The sequence below is a fragment of the Salvia miltiorrhiza genome, chromosome 5 (assembly GCF_028751815.1).
Source record: "Salvia miltiorrhiza cultivar Shanhuang (shh) chromosome 5, IMPLAD_Smil_shh, whole genome shotgun sequence".
Taxonomy (NCBI): Eukaryota; Viridiplantae; Streptophyta; class Magnoliopsida; order Lamiales; family Lamiaceae; genus Salvia; species Salvia miltiorrhiza.
Window position 1 is genome coordinate 6,012,392 of NC_080391.1, and position 26,920 is coordinate 6,039,311.

The 26,920-nt window shown below is 35.6% G+C and overlaps 3 protein-coding genes and 1 long non-coding RNA gene across 7 annotated transcripts; 3 read left to right on the forward strand and 1 right to left on the reverse strand.

Annotated features, from left to right (window-relative positions):
• The first annotated feature begins 7,687 nt into the window (after nucleotides 1-7,687).
• Nucleotides 7,688-14,180, forward strand: LOC130985487 (glyoxysomal processing protease, glyoxysomal). Of its 2 annotated transcripts, none has more exons than XM_057908487.1 (15): nucleotides 7,688-7,841; nucleotides 7,989-8,120; nucleotides 8,400-8,446; nucleotides 8,646-8,790; nucleotides 8,897-8,944; nucleotides 9,041-9,106; nucleotides 9,363-9,503; nucleotides 10,179-10,304; nucleotides 10,442-10,542; nucleotides 10,861-10,946; nucleotides 11,028-11,122; nucleotides 11,379-12,111; nucleotides 12,807-13,002; nucleotides 13,310-13,401; nucleotides 13,676-14,180. In XM_057908487.1, exons 2-15 carry the CDS (start codon nucleotides 8,055-8,057, stop codon nucleotides 13,936-13,938), a joined length of 2,205 nt encoding a protein of 734 aa, XP_057764470.1. In that variant the 5' UTR covers nucleotides 7,688-7,841; nucleotides 7,989-8,054; the 3' UTR covers nucleotides 13,939-14,180. The 2 variants fall into 2 exon arrangements, with proteins under 2 accessions (XP_057764470.1, XP_057764471.1); XM_057908488.1 differs by having other exon boundaries at nucleotides 7,702-7,850.
• Nucleotides 14,181-16,463: 2,283 nt separating this feature from the next.
• LOC130985488 (mitochondrial arginine transporter BAC1) lies at nucleotides 16,464-20,098 on the forward strand. Its single transcript, XM_057908489.1, has 8 exons — nucleotides 16,464-17,051; nucleotides 17,877-17,966; nucleotides 18,362-18,463; nucleotides 18,638-18,742; nucleotides 18,816-18,914; nucleotides 18,984-19,172; nucleotides 19,310-19,408; nucleotides 19,483-20,098. Exons 1-8 carry the CDS (start codon nucleotides 16,947-16,949, stop codon nucleotides 19,615-19,617), a joined length of 924 nt encoding a protein of 307 aa, XP_057764472.1. The 5' UTR covers nucleotides 16,464-16,946; the 3' UTR covers nucleotides 19,618-20,098.
• Nucleotides 20,099-21,975: 1,877 nt separating this feature from the next.
• On the reverse strand, nucleotides 21,976-23,173 carry LOC130985489 (squamosa promoter-binding protein 1). The gene is made up of 2 exons (XM_057908490.1): nucleotides 22,872-23,173; nucleotides 21,976-22,365 (listed from the first exon to the last, which is right to left on the reverse strand). Exons 1-2 carry the CDS (start codon nucleotides 23,171-23,173, stop codon nucleotides 22,266-22,268), a joined length of 402 nt encoding a protein of 133 aa, XP_057764473.1. The 3' UTR covers nucleotides 21,976-22,265.
• Nucleotides 22,045-26,363, forward strand: LOC130985490 (uncharacterized). 3 transcript variants are annotated; one of them, XR_009088981.1, is made up of 3 exons: nucleotides 22,045-22,184; nucleotides 22,863-23,300; nucleotides 26,161-26,363. It is a non-coding gene; the product is annotated as an uncharacterized LOC130985490 (long non-coding RNA). The 3 variants fall into 3 exon arrangements; XR_009088980.1 differs by lacking the exon at nucleotides 26,161-26,363 and having other exon boundaries at nucleotides 22,863-23,490; XR_009088979.1 differs by lacking the exons at nucleotides 22,045-22,184; nucleotides 26,161-26,363 and adding an exon at nucleotides 22,323-22,557 and having other exon boundaries at nucleotides 22,863-23,490.
• Nucleotides 26,364-26,920: the final 557 nt, after the last annotated feature.

Sequence of the window (26,920 nt, forward strand, 5' to 3'; positions counted from 1 at the left end):
TCTTCATATGTAATTGTATATATTATACTCCCTCCGTCCCAAGAAAGTTGGCCACATTCTTTTCGGCACGGAGATTAAGAAATGGAGTGTTATGTTTTAATTGAGTGGGGCCATTAAAATTATTGAGTTAATTAAAGATGCTTCTTCATCCGTTTACTCTCTTCATCCTGCCCACCGGCCACCTCTCATCCACCGCTCCCTCCTCCGGCGAAGTCGCTGCCATCAGCCACTGTAAAGAGTCCCCCATCTTCCGACCTGAAACACAGCTCCAAGTCCAACTAAAAAAAAATGACACCAAATCTTGCCCAAGTCTATCTCCTCCAATCAGGTCCAAAATCCAGAAAAAATTATCCAATCAACCAAGGAAAATCAAGCCTCCTGTTATCTAATTTGAGAAATCAACCAACAAATGGTGCAAAAAAAAAGGGTCGCACTCTTGCCGGAATTTATATAGGCCAATAAATGAAGCAAAAAAGAATTCACATAGACCAAGGAAGGCGGCACGACTCTTGCCGGAATTACAGAGACCAGGAAGGCGGCGCGACTCCGAAATTACAAAGGGTCGCCGCCACCGCCGCCTGAAAGCCCTAGCCCCTAAATTGCGCTACCTCTCTAATTGGAGATGGAGATGCGAGAGATGAGAAGACATAGAGATGTGACAGGCGGTGGTCTCAGACCAGGCGGAATTCATCGCCGGCGCCGGCGCCCATCCCCCTCAATCAAATCGCAAAACCAAATCCCGGAAGAGGGCTAGGGCTCGCGGCTCTGGAATTACAGAGACCAGGTGGAATTCAGAAAAGGCCTAGGGCTTGCGACTCCGGAATTACAGACAGAGGAAGATGGGGGTCACGGCGCAGGCCAGAGAGGCAGCGGCGATCGCGGCGCAGGCCAGAGAGGCGGCGGCCATGGGGGTCTCGGCGCAGACAAAGGAAGATGAGAAGAGATAAATTTGAGGAAGAGACGGCGGCGGCGGCCATGGGGGTTGCGTCCGCCGGAGAAGAACAGAGGGAGAGAGAGGGAGAGGCGGCGGTGGCCATGGGGGTTGCGTCGGCCGGAGAAGAACAGAGGGGGAGAGAGGGAGAGGCGAGAGGGAGGTGCGGTGTGAGAGAGAGAAATATGAGTGAGGATAGATTAGGTTAATAGGTGTAGATTAGTTGACTTAATTATAGAGTTTAATTTGGTGTAATTTTTACCCAAAAAGGAAAGTAGCCAACTTTAGTGGGACGCCCAAAAAGGAAATGTGGCCAACTTTAATGGGACGGAGAGAGTAATATTTTTCCCCTTTTACAGTTTTTATTTCACGGTACTTTAGTAACTAAATTATGCGGTTAGATCATCGGTTTTATTAATGATTTCATGGTGCAAAAGGCAAAGATGGTTAATCCATTTTAGGAAGCATGATCTTCTCCACTGACATCTCCAGGGCGATTGATGATGAATTTGTCGTAATGATTTCATGCAATAAATATATATTTTTCATACTCAAGACGAGCTTAATTAGTGATAAGCAAATGATTGATTCCACGGCGAGTTGGTGTAGTTTGTCCCAGTGTCACGACTAAAAGAGAATGGAAAGATGGACGTGAACATCTTGGTCAATAGTGTCTTTATCTTGGACTCGAGGCTGGTCGGGTAAACCCGACACCCGAATCCCTAATTGGCACTCTTAATTTGAACTGTCTAAGTTCATGCGCTTAAACTCCTACTCATCTTGGGCTCCTTCACACAAAACAACTCACCTTGGATTTGTGCTTTTCGGGAAGGTTTTGAGTATATCTCTTTCAGATTCTAAGGAAAATGGGTGTTTATCCTTATCATTTTTCGATTCGGCCCAGATCTACCATGTCACCATTTTGGCCACAACGCCACTCTTTTCTCTATTCTTTCTGTTGTTTTTTCCTTCTCATTTTTTGATCTCACCTCCTAGCTATCTGCCTGGATAAAACCTCTTATTCTAATCGGTAATTGGATTGAATTTGATGTCTCACTCAAGTGGTTTGACAAGTGATAGTCTTCCATTTCTTCATGCATTTATCTCGGGAGTTCTGAATCATCTTGGCCAAAGTGCATGCCATCGTATCTCAGCTCAACACCTCTCTCAAAATCTAGTCCCATTATGCTCATCCATTGAAGCTTCTATTCTTAATGGTACTTTAAGAAAAAGTCTTTATGTCTTGCTCAAGAGATTGTCATATGATTGTCCTTTCATTTCATGCTTATTCACACCACGAACTTTCAGTCCTTTTGACTTGGGGTACTATCGTAACTTAGCTTATTCTCAATCTTAGAATTATGCTTCATTGTGCCCATTTCCACCTACATCATACCTTGCCTCACAGAGTGTCCTCATAGACACAAAACACAGGGGTGAATTTCATTAAACGTTAATAAATTTATGGTACTTATATCAAATTGATTGCTAAACTTTAATTTATTTTAAAATGAATACTAAATTCACATTTCACATTGTTTAAAGCTTGAATTCAATTTTTCTAGTAATTTTATTCCACATGACAATTAAAATGTCACACCATAACCTTCTCTATTGGATTTTTTTTTATGTATTGGTTAGATACCAAAATCCTCCATTGATGATGGCCTGCTAATGTAACTTGTAGATTACAACTCATTTGTTAAGGGGTGTGCGTCTTATGTTTATGGGTTCAGCTGAAGGATTAGTAGATCGAGTAAACTGATAGTGCATGCATGAAGAATTGCGTAATCAACCTGATATCTGATGAACTTACGCGGAGTCAACGTAAGATTAAGCTGAACTTTAGCAGAGATAAATCAAGAGTATCTGCAATATCTTTTGACAGACGCATAACAAATACAATATTTTTGAAATGTCAGAGTACGATGAGTCATATGTCGAAAGCGATGTAGCTTGAGTCAAACGAGAAGATTTTCAAGACTCACGGCTCAATTTTTTTTAAGATGTTCTCCAACAAAACTATTGAGGATTGCACCTATAAATACTCGAAGAATCACACTAGTTATGACTGCTTCAACTATCAGAATTATTGTAAACTTATACTCTCAAGATTTCAAGCTCTCAATCCTAATAATCTTTAGCATCACAATTAACCAGAATGGAAACTCAATGCTTAAGGGATTGCAAGCTCTGATACAAGTTATCACTTGAACCATATAGTTGTTTCCTACATGTTTCCTACAGTTTATAGGTGTTCTTCAAAGTTCATCCTAAACTTAGAATGAGTAATCTAATCTTCAGATACTAATCACTGTAACAGATTACTCATTAGTTAGAACCCTCTTCTACACCTTAATTACCCTATAGGTTTATTGTAAGAAGTAGACATTATGCGAAGTGTTAACAGTTTGAAAGCAAAGGTTAGAATTCGTTCATGGCCTCGTGGATCAGTTTAAGGTTACCAAACTGACCAGCCAACTTGCAGCTCTAAAATAAAGAGTCCTAAAGATAATTTGATTCACTTGTTTATAAAGTACGTGGATGTAGAAGGTCTCTCCGAACCATGTAAAACTTTGTGTGAACTTTACCTTTTAGTTGTTTAAATTGCATATTATTGAATCTGCATTAATACTAACTAATGAACAAGTTGATAAATAACTTAAAGATTTTCAAATAACGTGAGTAGCTTATCTACCATTTTTTTCACAACATGTTCAATTGATAAGCTTTCAAAATGTCAGTAGGTTAGCTAATTGACCGCTCTCTTAGCAAGACATCTTATTTGGACAAAGTTAGCTTACTTTCAAGTGTGCTGATTAAATTACCTGAAAAGCTAATGGTTCAGTTAACTTATCAATCTTGCTTCAGTAAGTAACAAACAACAAAAAGTTTACAATTGATGTATTCATTTTCATACACCAGTATATACTTGATCGGAACTAACATTCTCATTTTAGAAGAGTACTTGTGTGTAGAAATTTGGATCTACAAAAAAAAAAAGATTTACACGCAACACGACATCGATAATTCATCTAGCAATTCTAGAAACTTTTGCTTGTAGGGCGTCGAATCGTGGTGGATCAATAAAATTTATTTTGTGAAAGAGAAAGTGAATCATGAGAAAGCAGTAGAAAAACCAAGCAACAACGAAATCAAGAAATTGTCATTTTTGAAAATTTTTATTAAGAAGCTACAAAATATTCCTACTTATCATCGGTTTGCATCTCTCCTTTAAAGAAGAGATGCAAACCGATGATAAGTAGAGATATTGTGTAGATGGCTCAGGTCTTCCTCGTCCCTATCCCTTTACTCTCTCTCATTCGAAATAAACCTTTTATTTTAAAGTTTTATTTGACTCTCTCTCTCTCTCCCCTCCCCCTCTCCCACAATGTCTCGATGCGTTTTGCTCAGCACGTACGACCACCTTATCGCCATTTGCTTTGTTGTAGTTTGGTTTAAAAAAATCACGTTTATAGTTAGACATGCATTTAGTTATTTTTTTAGTTCCTATTCTTTGTGATAACCAGAGCGTCATTCATTTAGTCCAGCATCAATGTTTCCACAAAAGTAGGGGTGAGCAATCGGTTGGTTCGGTTGAAAATCGATCCGAACTTCTAAAACCAAATCATCCAAACTTTTAAAAAATGTCAACCGAACAGAACCAAAATTCTCCTTCCAACCGATCCGATCCAAACCATACTTAAACTTCGGTTTGGTTTTCAGTTTATCCAAACTTTGATATAATATTTAAATTTTTAATTTTAGAAACGTATTTCCTGTCAATGAGAATTTTGTAACAAAATAAGTTAAACCAACCTTAACTCAAATATTAACCATAAATATAAAATTTACCTATCCATTGACCAATTTCAATTATGATAAAATTGTAACTATATATATACATATATATATATATATATATTATAACTTATTAAATTAAAAAACTTCGGATCGGTTCGGTTTCATCCAAATTTTTTAAACACAAAACCGATCCGACCAAAAAAATTTCGATTTTTCTAAAATTAGAACCGATCCAAAACCAAAATAATTCAAAACCAAATCAAACCGACCAAATACCAATGGTTCGGTTCGATTATTTGGATCCGGTTCGGTTTTGTTCACCCCTACACAAAAGATCAAAACATATAGATGTTAGGTTTCATTTTGTTAGCTACTCAGTTGAAAAATGTGAGGTGATGGTGAAGAAAGTTTCAACTGATGATAATGCTTCAGATATGCTTACTAAAACATTACCTACAACTAAGTTTCAAAAGTGTTGTTCTTTGATTGGTATGAGCTCTCTCAAGGAGAGCAAGATTTCTGTGTAATTTGTGTAGGTACATGAAGAGAAGTCATTGATCTCCTTCGTACAGACAAGCTGGAGAATTGTTAGTAAAGTGTTTGCATGATATTAGTCTATAGCTCATGAGTTAGATTGCAATTAGGTGAGAGTTAAGGGAGCTGTTTGCAATAGACTGGTAAGTTGGTTAAAACAGATCCAACGGATCTATTATGTAGATTAGAGGAACGGTTTCTCAGCTCATTTTCTTAACTGCATTTTTATCTCTTTTATAAGCTCAAATCAGTTATCATTGTAGAGTGTTGATTGCTTAAGATTTTGTATTACTATAAAGCTTAGTTGATAGTGAGGATACATAGTGATTTTGATAGATTATGAAGCTATACACTTCTTCTAGCTATGAGAGTTTCTCGATTGTAATCTGTAAAATCTTGAGTGTTTATAGTGGAATCTTTGACTTCTCTTCCGTGGACGTAGATCGTAAGATCGAACCACATAATCCGGTGTCTTTTTCTTTCATTTACACTTGCTGCGTTTTTTTGCTTTCTCAAAAACAAATCCACAACAGCTCTAACAACTATTTTGTTGCATGAAGTCTTTAAATTTAAATCTGTAATGCAACCATCTTCCCCCTACTCTCTCTTTATGCATTTGTATTAAGCGTTTAAAATTTATTAGGGACAGATTCTTAGATTTAATATATTTTTTTATACCAAAGCATAAAACATAGAAGTTTTTTACATCCATCCATAAGAGTATAAGGTTTTCATATCAAAATCAATAAAAGAACTAAAACACCCATAAATAAAAGAGTATAAGTTCACACGATGGCAAGACACGGTCGTGTAGCCACAGTGTGCACGTATATATACCATTAATTGTGCACACGAAGGCTCAAGACACGATCGTGTAGCCACCACAATGTACACGGTGGCAACACGATCGTGTCTTGTGCACACGATGACTGTACATGGTGGCTACACGATCGTGTCTTGCCATTGTGTGCAAGCCGTAACTTAGTACTTTTTTTATTTCTTTTAACTTATTAATATATAGTAAGGGTAATGTAATAATTTAACATATTTTTGTATAAAAAACTTATACTCTTATGAACGGGTGTAAAAAATTTATACTTTTTAATATGATGTATTTAAAAAGATTTCCCCCTTCTTAGATTTATCAACAATTTGCACTAGTTTAACATTTTAACTTAATTTTATAACTTTATCAATTATCCATTTCAGCATCAACATATTTTTTTTTTCATTATTTATTACTTTATTTTTAAATAACAAAACATCAAGTGACATTTTTTCATTTGATAAAAGTTGTTGGATGGGTTGGTCTTCATCCTTCTTATACACATTTATTAATTGGTGGTGAAGCAACTTATCAATTGACTTACGGTTCGTTATCAATATTTTACTCCCTCCGTCCCACGAATCTTGACACGTTTTTTTTTTTGCCGTCCCACGAATCTTGACACATTTTCAAATAAGGTAATAATTATTACCTTCTCTATCATACTTTATCACTTTTATTACATTCTCTCTCATACTTTATCACTTTTATATTTTATTAACTTCACACTTAAAACACTAATCTACAACTTCCGTGCCGAAATCAAACATGTCAAGATTCGTGGGATGGAAGGAGTATCTTTTTTTGTCTATTAAATCTTTTGTCTTATTCTAATGATCGATTGGTGCAGTTGTTAATAAAAATATTCTTAACAATTTTTTAGCACACATCTCAATGATCTCATGCATCAAGATTATTTAAAAATAAAAATAAAAATTTAAACTTACAAGTGTCAAGATTCGTAGGATGGAAGAAGTATCTTTTTTTGTCTATTAAATCTTTTGTCTTATTCTAATGATCGATTGGTGCAGTTGCTAATAAAAATATTCTTAACAATTTTTTAGCACACATCTCAATGATCTCATGCATCAAGATTATTTTTTTTTTAAAAAAAACTTAAACCTACAAAAATCTATAAATATGTACTTCCTCCGTCCACGAAAGAACTTCCTATCTTTTCTTTTTGGGATGTCCACAAAAGAACTTCCTACCTATTTTTGGACTATACCCCACCACTTATAATCCTCTTACTTTTCACTTTTCACAACTCTCAATATTAATTATAACATTTTTTCACCACTCCCAATACACTCAACTACCTTTTATCCACTCTCACTACACTCAATAATATTTTTTCTTATAACCCGTGTCACTCCCTCCTAGGAAGTTCTTTCATGGACGGAGGGAGTATATCATAAAAAAAACTATTACTACAACGATTGCAACCATAGTTACCGAACAAAATTTAGATTTCAATGCGATAAAAGTAGAAATTTTATGCTCAATGGATTAAACTTTAAACCTAATAATTTAGGTATGTTTCTTTATGGCCTTTTGTAAAAAAACAGCTGTTTTACTTTCCTTTTTGTGGTGGTTAGTTTTTTTTCACAGGTGATGTTACTGTACTTCACTTTGGAAATTCCCAGTTTCTTATCATATTATGGGGAAAAAAGGACAGAAGCGAAAGAAAAGATTCCAAGCAACAGAGAATTGCGGCGGCCCAGCAAACGTCGTCGTCTGCTCCTGGTATGCCCCGTGAGTCGGAATTTTCCCCCAATTCAATTTAGTCAACTCGTATCATATGCGTGCATGTGTAACTATTGATTCACTTATCCAAACTAAATTACTGATTGATTGCAAAAAAAAAAAAAAAAAAATCGTTGAAATACCTAGATAAGAAGGCGGCGCGGTGGTGTTATGCAACTTCACGGATAGACCCTTGGTTCTGAGATTGTCGGCATGGGTCTCCCTGAAGTTGCTGAGTTTGCTCGCAACTTCGCTGTGATGGTCAGAGTTCAAGGCCCCGTGAGTTTCTCAATCCATTCTCCCCCCCCCCCCCCCCGTGTATGATATTCAGTACTCTGCTCAATTCTCTTTGAAGTCAACGTATTTTATGATGGTTTTCTTGCCTTTGATATTGGGACTCAACTTTCTTTGATTTGTTGATTTTTCCCTGTATTAAAGTTTATTGGATTTCTCGGGCTTTGTTGTTTTGAAGTTTTCTGAATTTCTTATTTTTGATCGAAACTGTTTGATTTTTGTTGTCATTATGTTTTTTTTTAATTGTTCCTTGGTTCTTTTCAGGACCCGAAGGGTCTGAAAATGCGAAATCATGCTTTCCACCATTACAAGTAAGTTCCAAGACTCGTCGTATTATGGTGTTGCATTACTTATTTGTTTATGGTCATCTGGATGTGGACTTGTTCAATTGACTTGTATCAATGCATGTTTGCTTGATGTAGAGTTAGATATATGACAAATTAATTCAAGTAAATATCTATTGTATTTCTGTGGACTTGTTAATTGAAGCAAAATTTTATGTTCCTGTAGTTCTGGCAAAACAATGCTATCAGCTTCAGGAACGATTTTTCCAGCATCCAGCAACTTGGAATTGTCAGAGAGCATCTTGGTCTTGACAGTTGCATCCGTGATTGAACCATTTGTATCACAGTTGTACCAGGAAAGCATTTCAGAGGTTTGATATATTGACATATATATTTAAATATATGTGCACGAATTATGGTATATTGACTAGCATCTTGGTCATTCAGTTATCTGACGGTTATTATTCAATTTTGTAGAAGAAGCCTCGTTTGATACCAGGTGTTCAGATTGATATACTAATGGAGGTGCGCAACCTTGTACTAGAGATATAATTTTTGAGCCAAGTGTTATATGGTAGTGTAATTTTGGCTGACACAGTGTATGGGTTTTTTTATGACTAGGACAAGTCTATGGTAGATGGCAACATGGAGTCTCTACCCTGGCTTCCAGCTCAACTTCTAAAGATGGTAGGCAATTAGCTAGGACACTTGTAGTTAGATATTCTTAATGTCTCAGGAACAATAAGTTACTGAGGTATTCAAAATCTAATCTTTTAAATGAATGTATGACTTAGTAGTATGATAAGTTGAGTGTAGAAGTCATTCTTCAAGGATGCTGCTTTTTCCAGACTTGTCACGCTGAGTGCCTCGTGCTTCCTTTTAATATCATTTTATCTGAATCTTTAAAAGAAAGTCCTGACAGTAAAGGTGCTCATTCCTGAAGCTTGACATTCCACATTCATCTGCTGCCGTCCGATCACTAATTGAAGCTTCTTGCGGTTCACCGGAACATAGTTGGGAAGTTGGTTGGTCTCTAGCCTCTCATGGCCGTGGTCCTCAACATATTGACAGCTCCCACGAACAGGTAACTTAGTCACCTTTCCGCACTCATTTTCTCTTATGTTTTCAAGATGTAGCAAAAGTTTCTGATAAAAACCAATATGGTGATTTGTTGAATTTGTTTTTGGGACAAGAAATTGATGAATTTCACTTTCATATTGCTTACAATTCTGATTTCTTTCTGCTGCAAACTACGTAGCTTATGAAAAGGCATAATAGATTCTATACCATGACATGTGCTGCAACAATAATGAAGCTCTCATAAACTTCATATCCGCTCCATTGTCATGGGCAGGTAGGACCTTTACCCTAAGCAAGTCTAAAACCTGCAGATGAACCTTTCTATATACTAGTTTTACCAATGATTTGTAATGTTTTTCATTGATGTAGCCACATAACTGGCTTAATCAATGCATTTGAGATTCTAATTTTATAAAACTATTTAACAATGCTCGATATACACTGCAAGCTCCCACAAGATGAGCATCTTGCCTGGTGAAACCTTTATGCCTGTGGGCTTCTAGTCTTCTGTCGTGCTTAGATTGACTATTCTGAAAGTTTTTTAACGATGTCACTTTGCTCTTTGAAGTTCTGGTTCTTAAAAAATGAAAGTGGGTGTGCTTGTCTGGGAAAAGCATATCAATATTTAACAACATAGATGGTGTATTATGTAACAGGAACTATCAACTGCTGATTTCAGGTTGAGCAATCACCCTTCCAGAATCATTTGCCCATTGGGAGTATGGGATCAAGCAGCCCTAATGTCATGGGACAATCAGCTACAAGAATTGCCCTGCTAGCAGTTCCCTCCAAATTTTCTGCAGCTGTATGATTATCATTCTAGTACTTTGATATTAATATTGCATGCCTATGCAAATGCTAAGTAATCTTTTTGCACTATCATTTCATTGAAAAACCATTTTCCGAGCACTGATAGTGACAGCGTTGATATGTGTTTTTCAGAATCCCCTGAAGGTGCAGAGATCTATTCCAAAGAGAGGCAATCTTCTTCTGGCGATGGGATCTCCTTTTGGCATATTATCACCTTTACACTTCTTTAACAAGTAATTGTTGCTTCTTTCTATAGTTTCTCCATGATTGTGCTTTGTTTCCATGTGGATGTGTCTTTCCATGCCATTCTATAAATGCATACCTGCCTGGAGGGGCAACTTTAAGAATGAAGTTTCCTGCATAGTTACTGCCTTAGTTATGGCAGAGAAGTGGTACTGTTTGTTTGTTGTATAATACAATATTAGAAGACCTTGAACTCTGGGTTACTTAATAATTGATAGAGGAGTAAACTTGAATCTCAAGTAGTGATCGAGTGTTGGGCCTGTTATAATACCTGTCTTAACTTAATCTCTATCTTCGTCTGAGTGCAGTATTTCAGTGGGGTCGATTGGCAACAGCTACCCACCCAGTTCTTCAACAAGATCTTTATTGATGGCTGATATTAGATGTCTTCCTGGTGTGAGCAACAAGCTCGTCAAAGTTGTTCTTGATTCTTGTATTTTGTTGATTCTGATAGCATTAACCTTGATTACCTCAGGAATGGAAGGTAGCCCAGTTTTCAGTGAACAAGCACAATTTATTGGTCTTCTGACGAGACCACTGCGGCAAAAGATTAGTGGCACCGAAGTTCAGGTGTGCAGGATTGTCTCTCTTCCCTTGTTTATGCAGAGCTTTGTATGGGGTTAGTCTTAGTGGAATATACCATTCTTAGGATGTGCCTTGTACAGGTCGAGATTTAATGAGTCAAAAAACCACCATAAGTAACTTATACAAGTGATGTTCTTCAAGTTGAGGACCCATGCACAGCCTTACCCATAGCAATATAATTAGAACGAATCCATCTATATCTTTGGAATACTTTAACTAGTTATATGTCATTGGTTGACAGATGGTGATTCCATGGGAAGCCATTGCCTCTGCTTGCAGTGAGTTGATGCTGGAGAAGCCTCATAGTGCTTGGGATGGAGTCAATTATAGTAATCAACACTTGAGTGTTGTTGAAACTGTATTACCTAAAGACCACTCATATGAACTTCCAAATCACTCTCACGAGCAGATTCATTTTGGTTCTCGGCTTCTATCTCCAGTTGAAAAGGCTATGTCTTCGATTTGTCTTATCACGACTGATGATGGATCATGGGCATCTGGTGTTTTGCTCAATAAACAAGGTCTGGTTCTTACAAATGCTCATCTCCTTGAGCCATGGAGATTTGGAAAAACAGCTTCGACTAGTGACAGAAATGAGAGAAGATCGGAGGTTTCTATTATTCCGAATGCTCATATGAGGCTTGAGACATTTAATGGTGAAAAATCAAGTCAGAATCTGGTGGCTACAAATCTAAAAGCAGCAGATATATCTTTGAAAAATGACGATGGACTTTCTCAATGCAGCTTGGCTAAGATAAATCACAGAAATATACGCGTGCGCTTAGACTTTATGGATCCTTGGATTTGGACTGATGCTAGGATAGTCTATGTCTCCAAAGGTCCCTTAGATGTTGCTCTACTGCAGCTTGCGATAGCTCCTGGTCAACTTTGTCCTATTTCCTTTGATGTTGATTGCCCTGCATCTGGATCGGAGGCATATGTCATTGGGCATGGATTATTTGGGCCTCGTTGTGGTAAAAATTTTCACCTCCTGTGCTGTCCTGTTAAATATCTTATTCATGCTTATACTAAACTATACCTCATATTTGTTTTGATATCTTTGGCCTTGTTTTTTAAGTAAATAAAGTGGGTGGATATGTGGAGAAAGTGAATTTTATGATGGCATATTAAAGGCTCTTCTGACTGGTTTTATGTGCTAGATCATTTATCTATTAATTAAATTTGTTGCTGGCTATGTTTGCTCCAAAATGTTAGCCCTCCTCAACAAGGGGAAAGAGCTCATTGTGTGGGCTGGGGTGGATTTTTATGCTTTGGTTCAAGAAGGCCACTAACGCTTTTACAAGGTGAACAGCTTAGCCTACAAAACAGTGCGTTCACCACCATATTGTCTGGCTGGTGCAGCTTCAGGTGTGGGCTTGCCGCTAATAATTCCAAAGCAACAAGCTATAACGACGGATTTCCTATTCCATTTTCTGGATTTAGACAATTTAATATGCGTGTTGTATATTTTCTTTTTTACTATTCATAAACTGTACTGCCGACCTTCTGCATTGACTTATAGCCTAGCAGTACACTTAGAAACGCATTATATTGCTAGTAAATACTAAATAGTCATTATAGTATTTTGTGCTGTATTATCTCACTCTCAGTGTTCACTACTATATTCCATTACCCTAGACAAGGTTTGATAGTTTCGAAAAAAATTCAGACTTCCTTCCATCTGCTTGCCTCGGTGTGATAGCTAAAGTAATTGAAGCTGCTAGATCTCCAGAGACCCGATCCAGTAAACTGAGCTCATGTGAGCAATTCCCGGCCATGCTTGAAACAACTGCAGCAGTCCATCCTGGCAGTAGTGGTGGTGCTGTTGTCAACTCAAATGGTTGCATGATTGGTCTCGTCACAAGGTATGTGTTCTTCATGGACAACCAACATGTCAATGGGGCTCTTTTGCTCCAGCTCACTAGCTAAGTTTATGATCTGCCAGAGGAGCTCGAATAGGTCTCTCTCTTCTTTTTCATTTTCTTTTGAGATAAGAAGTTTAAATCCTTTTGCAAGTACTACTGTCAATACTTTTTGAATAGTAGTTGGTTTGAAAGCTGTATTGCCCTCATCATACTTTTCCTCCTCCCCACTTCTGTTTCACTTGTATATACTCTAATCTTTTTTATGTTTGCATGTGACTTCAAATTTAATTACTAAATTCTTCGACAGCAATGCCAAGCATGGTGGAGGAACGGTAATACCACATTTGAACTTCAGCATCCCATGTGCGGCGCTTAAGCCAATCTTGAAGTTCTCTGAAGGTTATTTTCATTGAAATTTACTACCAATTTGTATTCTTCAGTCAATTTAAGAAACTAGCGATGGTAAAATGTGATTAACAACCTAAATCAATCCAGTAGATATTGAAGAATTTCCAGGGTAACTTCCTGTAAAACTAATTTGATTGGTGTGTGATAATTTAAAGACATTATCTCTATCAGATGCTATTCTTTCCTGGATCATGTTTTGTGCTTCTTGTTAACAAGTGCGCTTAAGTATTAAATTTGATGACAACCCATACTCTCTCTTTTCCAGATATGCAGAATCTTACGGTTTTAGAAGAACTTGACAAACCTAATGAACACCTTTCTTCTATATGGGCGCTGATGCCGCCAGTATATCCCAAGCCAGAGCCTATACCCGATATACTGAAGTTTCCTGCTGAAGACAACGGTAAAGGTACAAAGGGTTCTCGTTTTGCCAAATTTATAGCCGACAGAAACGAATTGCTGAAGACGACAGCACAGCATGGGATACCTGGAAGATTTTCTACTGACCTTATACCGAGTAAGTTGTAATTGTCCGATTACTCTTCTTCAGAAAATGAAAGATGCTATACACTCCCATCGAAAGAATAAATATTGCCAAATACTTGGTAACTTTATTTGTTGTAATTAATAAAATTATGGCCAAGTTTGTCATTAGTTGGGTGATCATACTACTGGGATTAGTACTCATATGTGGCAATGTTGATCTATTTTTAATGATTGAATTGCTGTAATGTAACTGTTATTGTCTGAATAATTAACTCTTTGAGCTACTTTTACTATGTGGGGCACCTGAATTAAGCATTCAGGTGCCTGAATTAGAGAAGTTATTCCGAAGAGAGATTTTGATGTTGGCGTTTAAAATTTATAGTGACGCAGTTCGGGTGCGGTTATTTTCTAATGAACTTTCTTTGAGACATTTTCCTTTCATTTATTTATTAGTTTTGAGTCCGTGCGACGCGTGAGAGATATTTTTATAAAAAATAAATATTAAATAAAGTAACTTTTATTATTTAAATATATTTATTAATAATATATGAGTATTGGAAATTTTAGGTTGTAGTACAATGCATGGGTAAGACTGTAGGGGCGTCTATTGCTTGTTCTTTGAAATAAAAATTGTCATGGATGTTGTTAGAATAGTACGAGTAAGTATTTGAAACGTTGTCTCTTATTAAATCTTTTTATGATTTAAGCAATACTTCATTAAGGAGATCGTTAGATGCATGATCATTATTATCGCCACCATTTGTTCCATCTCCAATACCCACAATTCACACTGAAAATTCCTTTAACTCATCGAATTACTTGCTCGATGCCATATTTTGAAGGCTCGTGTTCTTAGTCAATCGTAGCATTGTATAATTGAGTCATAAATATGTTGAGAAATTGTTCCATCTTCAATGCCTGCAATCTACTTTGGAAATTCTTTCAGCTTATCGGATTTCATGCTCTATGTCATATTTGAAGTCCTATGTTCTCAGTCAATCGTAATATTATGCAATTGAGTAAAAAATACACCGACTAAATGTTCAAAAAATAATAAATAAGTAAATATATTATATAGTCCATGTATAATGATAAATATTATCAATATTAATATTTTAATATTTTTATTTTTATTTTTATTTACTGGACTGTGCAATCATTTTAGATAATAATATCTCATTATATATTTCATTTATAAAGAAATTATGTAATATGGTCACATTATATTTATGGTCATATATATTTATACATATAAGTAACACTCAATGCCTGCAATCTACGTTGGAAATTCTTTCAGCTTATCGGATTTCATGCTCTATGTCATATTTGAAGTCCTAATATTATGCAATTGAGTAAAACATACACCGACTAAATGTTCAAAAAATAATAAATAAGTAAATATATTATATAGTCCATGTATAAGGATAAATATTATCAATATTAATATTTTAATATTTTTATTTTTATTTACTGAACTGCGCAATCATTTTAGATAATAATATCTCATTATATATTTCATTTATAAAGAAATTATGTAATATGGTCACATTATATTTATGGTCATATATATTTATACATATAAGTAACACTTATAAAATATTTAAGATATATAAATTAACTAATACAATACATTGTAGTGCTATGATTATGGTATAATCAATATGATGAGATTATAGTTGATACATAATCATACTGACTTGATTAATCTTAAATGTATAATTTTTTTTATACTTGTGGACTAAATGTCAATGGTAAAAAATTATATCTAAACATATTGTTGGAAAAATTATTATGTTTAGATTAAATACCAAACTTAATAATGATAATGGCAAGTTGATGTAACTTACAGCTCATTGGGGAACTTGCTCTTTGTTTTATAGAAGTCAGCAAAGAAGAATCAGAGCTGCTCAAAGTTTTTTAGGCATGACCGATATGCAATCATGAAATGAGAATGATATGGTGATTCCTATATTCATTTCCATTCATACGGCTAATATGATTTTTATAATGACAATCGTCAATCTCAATGAAATGCATATTCCTACGAATATAGGATTAATCAGCCATCTCCTTCCTTATGATATTGTGTATTTCCACAAAGATAGAATATGGGATTACTCAAAAATAAAAATTTATTTATTTTTGAATGAAATTATCATTAATTATTCTTTATTTTGACAAATTAATCTCATATAATAATAATAATAATAATAATAATAAATCACTATAATAATAATAATTAATTATTATAAATAATAATGATAATAATAATAAAATAATGATAACAAATAATAATTAAACTAGATGATAAATAAATAATATTAATAATAATAATTATTATTATTGTTATTAATATTAAGTTACTTTTATTTCATTTATATCCATTCATTCTTTGTAGGTCCATGCAATAAGAATCCTATATTTCATTTATGCACAATACATCACCGACTACCTTAGTTATTTTGAGCTTTCAACTCAAGTTTATTGACTTTGCAGAAAAATAAATCTTGTATCTGCATACCAAATGATAGAGAATGTCTTAAAATTTAAATATCAAAGTTTTAAAGAATTAACCTATTTGAAGATCAAGTTTTGGAGAATTAAGTTAAGGACAAAGTGAATCTACTTGAGATGAATTGAAAAGGTAATCAGCTATCAAGTCTGCTAAAGAAATACGGAATTAACCCGACGTATATTCAAATCAGATTCTTATCGCGAAAATCGAAAATCTTTTTCACTTTCCATCCGCGAACTCTAACCCTAACCGTTTAAATTTGAGGGCCGACCCGTTTTGTTACTTAACCGCCGGGGCAGCCAACAACACAGAAGCGCTTAAAATTACTTAAATAAATCGAGGAGCAGCCGTCTTACTCAGCTACCGAACAATTTTCACCGCCGCATCCGCCGCCGCCGGTTTTCTATCACCTCTGAGAATTTGATTGCATAGTTAGTACAATCGAGAAGATGATACTGCCCAATGCGGTTTCTCATGGATTAGTCTCGGGATTTTGAGTTTTTGGAGTGAAAGAGTGTTCAGATAAGAGTGCCCAATGGGGGAAAGTGCGGGCTTTGTGTCGGGTTACAAGGAGTACGTCGCCGGTATGCTGGCTGGAGTTGCCACTGTCATTGTTGGTCATCCATTCGATACTGTCAAGGTTCTTCTTCTCTCTCACACACACATTCCTTATTCGTTTGTGATTGTTTTCTGGATTGGCATCCTGGTGGATTAGATTTTGCGACTCAATTTCTGATTACTTGCTTGTTGAGAACTGATCCTTTTGTAATTTTGTTTTGTTAATAGATTGGATAATATCTAAGCTGACGTGCTGTATTGAGCTTTCTGTGACTGAGTTAGCGGTTAAAATGTACATAGTTGATCTTTGTATTCAAGCTGCATAAATACTAGTGACAATCAATTGATGAGCGGAAGTGCTCTTGGAGCTCCGTTACAGCAGACTGTCGGAGTTTGGGCACTGGACAGTACAATGTGTGACCTATGGCTGCTCTTTTTCATTAGAATCTCTTATTGGGAAAATGTGTTACTTGGAGGAGTTCAATTATTGTATCAATTACACATCCTTGCTGCTGTTAGTTCACATTTGTATTTATTAACTAGCCTTGTAGTCAGTCATATAGACACATTTAATTCAGCATATATCCTTGCAACATGTCTTGATTGGAGAGTTTTTGGTGTAACCTGACCAATAGCCTATAATCATTTTCTGAAATTGTACTTCCTATCAAGTGTTCATATCAGCAGCGTATCCAATAACTAAAACCAACCAATTCCTTAAGCATTTTATGCCAAAAATAATCACAGAAACTTTGTCATAGTTGTGAATTTAACTTGTATTTCTGATTACCTTTTACGAGTTATGGGAAGTACTTCATCAATTGCACAACTGTTATTTAGGAGAACTTGAGGGTAGTCTCATTATATTGTATCTAATTTTTTTGTCTGTGTTAATTTGTATTATCAGGTGAAGCTGCAAAAACATAATACAGAAGCTAATGGGATTAAGTACAAGAATGGTTTGCACTGTACTACAAGAATATTGAAGACAGAAGGAGTATGCCTCTTGACTCCCTGTGAGACCTTTATTCGGTGCACAATTTTCTTAGTTATTTTGAGTTAGCATGCTATGTGGCTGAAACTTCCCTTTATTTTTCTAGTATTGATTTCCCTATGATACTTTGTTTACGGTGGTCATTGGAGCTATCTCAAGCAGTAAAGTTTGTTCACCCAATTAAATTTTTTAGCGCAGGTCCTTTTTTTTGTAAATCATAATGTCATTAAGTCATTTCATCGCTTCAACTTCACCACTTGGTTTATCATGGTCTCATATCATATTCTAGGTGATTCATTTAGTTACCTAAGATAGTCTTTGCTTCCCTTTTCTGTGTGACCAACTCTTGCTATTTTCCCCTCAAAAAAGAAAAAAAAAAGCTCTTGCTATTTTGATAGGTGAAAGGGCTCTATCGTGGCGCAACGTCTTCTTTTGTGGGAATGGCCTTTGAAAGCTCACTTGCCTTTGGAATTTATTCCCAGACAAAACACTTGCTTCAGGTTTGTTATGCTAGATATGTTGAATCTTACAGACATCACCACCCTTCATGCTTTAGAGTGGTTTTGATTCTGATGTCTGATGATACAGTAAAGTAGCTAAGTTACAACTTTACAGGTTGCTTATATGACTACCCTCGGCCATGTTTTATTTTGATTTTTGGTGTGCCTTTGAAGGGAAAAGCACAAAGTGGAGAGCCACAGCTTCTTTCCATAATTCCGGCAGGTCTTTTTGCTGGTGGTGTTATTAGCTTTATACTCTGCCCATCTGAGCTGGTAAAGGTAAGTTAAAATCAGAAGCTTGACATTTCTCTGTGAGCTGTTCACATCATTAGTGTGATTGTGGGATTTTCAGTGTAGAATGCAAGTTCAAGGCGCTGACTCTTTCATTCAAAGTTCAAGCCGGTACAGCAGTCCTATTGATTGTGCCCTTAAAACTGTAAAAAGTGAAGGGGTGAGAAACATGATACTCAATTGATATAATACAGTGAATTACTTTCTAACTGAGATAAGTTCACTTCAGCTTACAGGCATTTTCCGTGGAGGAGGTGCAACGTTTTTTAGAGAATCTATTGGAAATGCTGTCTTCTTTAGCACTTATGAGTATGTGCGCTATTACATGCATAAACCACTCAGAGATGCCTCCTCTGATCTAACCCATGTGATTGATGTGGGAGTTGGGATTGTAAGTGGCGGCCTTGGTGGGATAGCTGTAAGTCTTCGAATTAATCATACAAGATTGTCATAATTGCTCTTTCTGACTTTGTGGCTTCACTTTTATGTTTTCTCTGTTTATCTGTACCATCCTTTTCTGCTTCTAACTTCTTGAATCATTTCTGCAAATATTAGTGTTGGTCTGTTGTTCTACCATTAGATGTTGCGAAGACCATAATCCAAACTTCACCAGACAAAAACCATACAAGAAATCCAGCCCAGATTCTAGAATTGGTAAGCAACAAGTTTTTTTTTATTTAGATCTGCAGTACATTAGCAATAAATGTCTGATTCTTTCTCACTGATAGATTTATAAAAGATCTGGAATCAGAGGATGCTATACGGGGCTTGGTCCTACAATAGTTAGGGCATTTCCTGCTAATGCTGCTGCCATTGTCACATGGGAATTGGCTATGAAAATTCTGGGGATCAAGCGTGATTAAGCCTGGTGTGCCGTCTGAGGACATAATTGCTGATTATGTTTCTGGTCATTCTAAAAGAGTCGGTGTTACATTTTTATTGGTACTCAGTGTGATTCCTTCAAAATTACTGCCAATAGTGTCGAAATGTCTGATGAAATAGACATTAATTTATTATGGTCCGGTCATACTTGGCTTATCAATGATTGGAGCTGGATTGGATGTATTGAATTGTTTTACAATTTTAGGTTGGATCAGTTTGTACTAGGAAGTCCGAGTGCCCAACTAGCTTGGTAAATGATTTCGAACATATTCAACTTTTTTTTATCATTGTTAGAATTAAGTGCAAGTGAATTTCTGCTTTATTTCTCCTTGATAAGGTTAGCTCTTGATTCAAGTCATACACAAACTATTTGAGTTGTACACTTAATCTCCAACATTTTCACTACTATAAAACAAATCATATACTCATATCGAGTAAATAAAGTTTCATTGTTTTTCATTATGTGAATCTTGTGCCATGATGGGCACGAAACTTCTTTATAGCTAAATCTGCCTGCAAACTCTCAAACCTACGACTTACTGTCTTGCACTAAACATATATCCTGGTAACATGTATATGAAATGCTTTTCTACATGTGTTCTATTCACCACATTATTTTCTTTCTTCTTCACATATTGCAGTCTCTGTATTTTTAATATGAAGTATATTAATCTGTTTTGAGGAAGTGGAGTTCAAAATGATTGCACTGCACTTGTTCTCTCTAGGGTTTAAGAAATCTGTAAGCTTTATGTATGGTGTTTTTTGCTTTCGATACTACTGAAATTGCATCTGGAGTTACTAAATTCATGGACATTAATTTAGTGCATGCTGCACTCTTTCATGTGTTTTTATGAGATTTCCTAAACGGCTTAATGGCACGGACAATGTAAGAGGTATAATATGTTTCAGCCATTTTTTCATGAATAATTGCAACTGGGGTTGGCCTACATGAGACTTTTGACAGGAATGCAGTCCTTGACCCATGTTTATAGCTGGGGCCGTGCTTAGTAGAAGCATGTCAACAGGGGCCAACAATCAAGAGACACCAATGTTTAAAATTCTCAAAATACCGTGACATGGATTGCAGTGATTTTTAGCAGCATTAATCTGTGGTAAGAACGGGGCAGAATGCAGTATATGCTATATGGTTTTATAAGCATGGAATTTCAGAATTTTCACTTTTACTTGCTAGATTCTTTTACCATACTTTTTACATCCGTTGATGAACATTAATTGCTAGTGTATTTTCTTTGAAAGATCTGGGTGAGGAACTCCTTATCACTGTGTCATTTTGATACTGGTTGCATCCAGTGGCGGATTCGGGGGGGAGGGGGGGGGCTGAAGCCCCCTCCAACTTTTGAGTTTTTTTTTTTTTTGATATAGATATATAGTTTATTTTATATATGTATATGTGTATATAAATAAGAAATAGAAGAAAGAATATAATACATTATTTATAGTATATCCAACTATCCATATTAATTATTTGACATTGTACATTGATTTGTTATATTTATGTTATTTTTATCCTTTTTTTTATTATTTAATTTTTAATGTTGAATTTGAGTCCATTCTAAAGTTAAAAGTAAAATTACTAATTATTAACAATGAAAGTTAGTTTATTTGTTTAGAAAATGAAATATATTTTTTAAAAGAATGCATAAAAGTATGTTTTTGTATATGCTTTCAATCTACTTAATGTTGAATTAATTGAATTGCAAACAATTATCTATTATATTAAGTGATTGTTAAAAAAATGCATGAAAATGAAGTGTACGGAATGCTAAAAAAAAATTGATTTGGGGGAGATCAATAAATTCAGCCCCCCCTAACCTCAAATCCTAGATCCGCCCCGGGTTGCATCTCCTACATAGGTTGTGCGCTCATATGAACCAGTCACTTCTAGAGTATATTAGCCTGTTAAATGTAACAATTTTGTGCTTGTATTGTAAATTATGTTTCCATTATAATTCTATATTGCCTATAGGCAGCCTGGTATAAGTTTTGCATAATGGTGTGTTAGCTTGAAGTAGATATACTTGTGATTGCAGGCAGTTACCGGTGATTGCTAGTGTTTCTGCCCTGGATGATAACCAAGACATTGAGGTATGCTTTGTTATGATTTCTTATTTTTAGACATCACCTTTGGACGCATAACAGCACTCAGGGAAATCTTAATAAGTTTAATTCCTTGGTTTGATGTTGAGGATCTATGTCTCAATTTATTTTCTGTAATTAAGCTTTGAAATATTCATGATGAGATCTAGATCTTATACATTACTGCTTTGGTTGTAGAAGTTAGGTAATTGATAGGTCTAAGAGATCAAAGTAAAGATAAATAAAGCTAATCAAAGGAGGTTTGACATTATTTTGGTAGCTTCCTTAGGTGGCATGACATATGTTGTCAATACCAATCAAACCACAAGTTCAAGAGACGGTTACAAAATATTTGACTCATACAAACTGAGCTGGTTCTTTGTGGGAAGAAATCCAGCAATTGACAGAAGATAGAGAGCAAACTGAATCCTCAGGAGGAGTAGGGCTCATTGTAAGGCCGTCCTCATTAATCTTAGATTCAGTGAATTTGCCTTCCTCTAGAAACCAAATTATTTCGTTACGTCTCTTTTCATTAAGAATCATACGAACTCTTGCGCCGTCGCTCATTGTGCCCTGCCAAACGCCTGCGACAACTTCTTTTAGCTTCATCAAACTCTGATAATTCGTGAAACCTGCACATGATGATGAGAGAGTGAATTCTGAACAGGATGCACATATTGTATCTTGTTGTCTTCATACATATGTTCTATCCTGGCTAAGTTAGGCAACAGACTCTGTCCATTAGGTGTTTGTTTTGCAATTGGGGATTATAGGATACCGTGGCCCTAGATGAACATACATGTTATAAGTTGTGCGATCTACAGGTTTTTCTGTATCATAAATTTTTCTTTATTATATCCGTGTTAGCTTCCGTTGCTTGATGCGCTAGATTTACGTTGCACAGAATTAGTCTTGCCGAATCTATCACTTCAATTAATTATAACGCTTACTGTGGTCTTACTACCTAGATTCTTTTCATTATTCCCCCCGTGCCCTGCTCCCAATTGTATGAATTGAGCAGTACATGATTTGCCATGTCCTTACCAGGAAAACTGAAACAAAAGCTCCTGTTTTCCTATATTTATGATATGTATATATATACTGAACTTAACTTAATTGCAAATTTTAGGAACCAAACCTGCTGCACTGCTGGCAGAAACGCTGTCTTAAGCCGGAAAGAAGAACCACTGCAGCCTTGGCATGAAATTCACAAACTTTATGTCGACGATGGTAAGGCTTGGCATCAGCCATATCAGCGGTGCAGTCTTCTGCCTGGCAAGAACGCTGTGTTGATCCTCCTGCACCAGATACTCTTCTTTTGGAGGGAGTCAAGGCTCCTTTTTTCTTGCTATCTTCTCCAGTATCTTCGTCATCTTCACCTTCCTCATCCAATTCAGGTACCAGGAGGATCCTCTTCCCTTCTTCCTTGCTGGTTTCCATTCCTTTGGCGTAGAATCTTGGAGAGTGAATGCCTGAGGAGTAGTAACCAGATGAAGAAAGTGAAAACAAGGTGAATAAGTCGAGCTTGACTGGTGGAAAAGAGAGCAGAAATAGGCCAGGACCACAGGTACTGATGCCATCTTTCCTTTTTTCCTTGAATGCGTAGTCTAATTTTGTACTAAACAATTTTTGGTGTTAAAAGCTTGATAAAGTATGTTATGGGAGGGGTAGGGGTCATTTGCAACCCTGTTGACCTAAAAGTTAAATTTGATACCACTCTTAATCTTCCAATAAAACTCAACTTTTATGTGACCCTACATCAGTTTCTTGATATAAAGCTTGGAATGTACAACTCATCTGCCTACACATGCATTTATCATGTTTTGCTGTACTTTCAAAGCTTATCTCAGCCAATCTGGAAACGGTTCAGACTCCAGAGATTGCTTTCTAAGGTATTTTCATGCCAGTGGCATTGCTGATCTGAGACGGTTAAATCTTGTGTACCTCACACGGTTAATACCAACTCACTATGTGGACCACTTTCTACCTCTCAATTTCTTCCTTGTTATTACCCTAGATTAGTAAAATTAGAAAATAAAGATGGTATTTAAAAATAGCTTGTGCATTAAATTATTATAATTTGCCGCTTTACAAATGACTCCACCCAGTAATCATTTTCTTGTTTTGGTGGTCGTTGTCTAAGAGGGTCGTTTCCCCATAATGTATTGTTAGGTACTTGGCTGGAAAGTGAGAAGTTCAATAATTAAAAAATTTACTCTCCACTCATGTCCGGACACGTGTTGTCCATCCAACTATTTTATTGAATTGTCTTGGTAAAAAAAATGCCACATGAATTTTTGGATGCTGGGCAGCCAATAAATTTGAAGCAAAGTGGGCACTTGGCTATTTTTGTTGTGAAATTACTATGTTTCAATTCAGTGGCTTGGTACAATATTATTAAATTTGGTTAGGTCGTACAATTGTGGGTGAATAGTGAATACTGTATTATGTGGTTTGGTCCACATTTTTGTACGAGGACAGCTGTTCAGCTTGTGGTACGTTCAAATGCTTTGATATTTCTTGTGATGGACAGTGCAATAGTTGCGTTGTTTTGTCGACGCAAAGGTATCCTTAGCTAGGGTGTATGACTTGCCTTAGCCGTTTTAGGAGTCTACCCTATCCTACCATCATGATCGTCTCTTTATAATCTGATTTGGTGTTAATCATGAACTAATGGAATGCAATTGTTTGCTTTAAAATAATTCAGAATCTCATTTCAATCAAATCATTGATATGACAATCTTGCTTTTTGGAGTAGTATCTAGTGGCGGAGCCATAAATTCTCATTAGAGAGGGCTGTATTTCTATGGGATTCGGGGGCTAAGCTAATTTTGTTTTGGACAATTCAGACAATTTGTTTTTGTTTTCCTTAAAAAAACATAACAATAATAAAATGAACAATGTTTTTATACATTAATAGATCCAATACACTGCAAATAACCTAAGAATAAATAATTGACGAGTTAGTTGTTTTTGTTTGAAAAAACAATGATAATTAATTTCAATGTGTATTCATCAATTTAAAATATTGCAAGATTTCGTGTTATCAACTATTTAGAAAATATTCAACTAAATTTTCATTCTTTCACTCATTTTTCATATGATTTCGCAAATCACTCTTGATAATTTTTATTGCAGAAAATACCATTCAACAGAAGCAATGACCACATATAAAATAAATATCAACTCAATTATTTGATAAATTAATTGAAAAATTAATAGTTGTCACTTTTAACCATTTCCTGAATAAGACTTTCCAAATTCCTAACTGCGGTAGTGTCTTGAATGTTTCAAGAGCAGGTGGATGACGGGTTTTGTTATGTTTAACATCTCTTAATTCAATTACTACATGTAAAAAAGTTTCTAAAAAAAATGAAAAATTGGAAGCCCACCCTAACTTGCATATGGTTCCACCATGTGTAGTATTGTGTGAGGTCATCTCTATCCCAATTCATATGCAATGACATATTTGTAATTATATATATCAACAAAATTTTAAACATGCCATTAAAATAACAAAATTATATACATACTTTGACGCATAAAGAGAAGAATGATATGATTAAATTATATCCTCGTTCTTTAGGTTTAATTGCTTGTTCAAAATAATCAAGGCTCTTGACTTATTTGCTCATTTAATTAAATATCAGATATTCCTCCAAAAAAAATTAAATATCCGATATAGTTGGCATTTTTAGTAATTATCTACCTAATAAATATTGCCTGATCTGTAGTATGTAGTATGTACTCGCAATTTTTGCACAATGCATGAATGAAATTGGCAGTGGATACTTAAAATTAGGTGCACTGGAACAACTCTATTGCCAAGGCCCAAATAATTTTGCTACCTTGCTTTATAGTAGGGTTTGCTTTCTCTGTTTCTTTTCCTCCTTTTCCTTTTCGTCTACGCAAAATTGGAAGACGTATGCAGCATTCATATTGCAGATGGAAAGCCTTGGGCCAAACTCATTTAGCCCATTGAATTCTATATAGGGCCTAGAGAGTACCCTAGTTACAATACTTGCCCAAATTGAATTTGGACTCCTAGATTCCTTATAAGGTGGCTTCTCATTGGGCTGCATCACATTCAAGTCGTTTTGTTTTATCAAGTATTTAGGTAGACCATAATCGATCACCTACCACCGTGGCTAAGTATAATGTGTCCATCACTGATGTGATAATTTTAATTATGTAAGAGAATTAACATATCTTAATCTAATTAAAATTGTCACATTAATGATGGACATATTATGTTTTGCCCACGATGGATAAGTGATTGTTTCAGACAGGCTAAATAGTTGTATATACGTACATACGTACGTTTGTATTCGTATCTTTCTCGTACATACCAATTCGCTATTGTTCACAAAATTATTTGAATATTTTCTTATTTCAAATAACATATCTGAATTGTTCAATCATTCCAGATTCGATGGACCACAAATCCAAGATAGAGACTTGTGGTCCCCATAGTTTGGCAAGCAACGGGTGGATTCATGAAATTTCTATTCCATGTTGCGTCCAATTAGCCCTAATTGTAGCATTAACTATCTTGATTAGCGGTCCCCATTAACTTAATCCCTACATTTATTGTCTATTTCTATACCAAACAACATTCCCATTACTAAAATTCTACGCTCACTTACAATTAATTGTTAACTCCGATTTTTTCATTTCTTTATATATATAAAAAAGAACATTCATTGTGTCGAATGGCGCTCTCTGCTTGGTGTCATAACTACTTCGTACTCTTCTGTTATGCCCGAGTTGTTGGTTAATAAATTAAATAAGTATCTCTTTTTAAACTTCATTGAATTAATGATCATTTTCCGAAATTACATAATTAGTGAACATGACATGAAGTTGACAACTGGGAAGATAATGTTTGTTGGCGACTGCCACTATCATAGTTATTATATGGTGGTTTTGGGAGTCTTAATATTCGCGTTGTTAGTGTGTGTATTTGGTGTGATTTTGTCTACTTCCATTTTAAGTTAAATTGCAGAAAATCTTGATATGAAGTGCGCTGCAACTATGCATGCGTGTGACCCCACATGAAAATTCCCCATCTTTTCATTCATATAAATAATATTCTCCTCTTTTATTAAACCGCTGTTTGAGTTTGACTTTTAGCCATTTTTCGAATGTTTTAGACTTCATAGGCTTGGATGTGTACAAGCTTATAGT

What these genes read in the sequence shown, in the direction of transcription:
- LOC130985489 (XM_057908490.1), bottom strand. Translation starts at nt 23,173, where the DNA reads ATGGAAACCAGCAAGGAAGAAGGGAAGAGGATCCTCCTGGTACCTGAA. An exon ending in TTCTGCCAGCAGTGCAGCAG is followed by an intron (nt 22,366 to 22,871) that starts GTTTGGTTCCTA and finishes CATCATGTGCAG; the next exon opens with GTTTCACGAATTATCAGAGT.
- LOC130985488 (XM_057908489.1), top strand. Translation starts at nt 16,947, where the DNA reads ATGGGGGAAAGTGCGGGCTTTGTGTCGGGTTACAAGGAGTACGTCGCC. An exon ending in AGACAAAACACTTGCTTCAG is followed by an intron (nt 18,464 to 18,637) that starts GTTTGTTATGCT and finishes GTGCCTTTGAAG; the next exon opens with GGAAAAGCACAAAGTGGAGA. An exon ending in GCGGCCTTGGTGGGATAGCT is followed by an intron (nt 19,173 to 19,309) that starts GTAAGTCTTCGA and finishes TGCAAATATTAG; the next exon opens with TGTTGGTCTGTTGTTCTACC.
- LOC130985487 (XM_057908487.1), top strand. Translation starts at nt 8,055, where the DNA reads ATGGGTCTCCCTGAAGTTGCTGAGTTTGCTCGCAACTTCGCTGTGATG. An exon ending in AGATTGATATACTAATGGAG is followed by an intron (nt 8,945 to 9,040) that starts GTGCGCAACCTT and finishes TTTTATGACTAG; the next exon opens with GACAAGTCTATGGTAGATGG. An exon ending in TTAGTGGCACCGAAGTTCAG is followed by an intron (nt 11,123 to 11,378) that starts GTGTGCAGGATT and finishes ATTGGTTGACAG; the next exon opens with ATGGTGATTCCATGGGAAGC.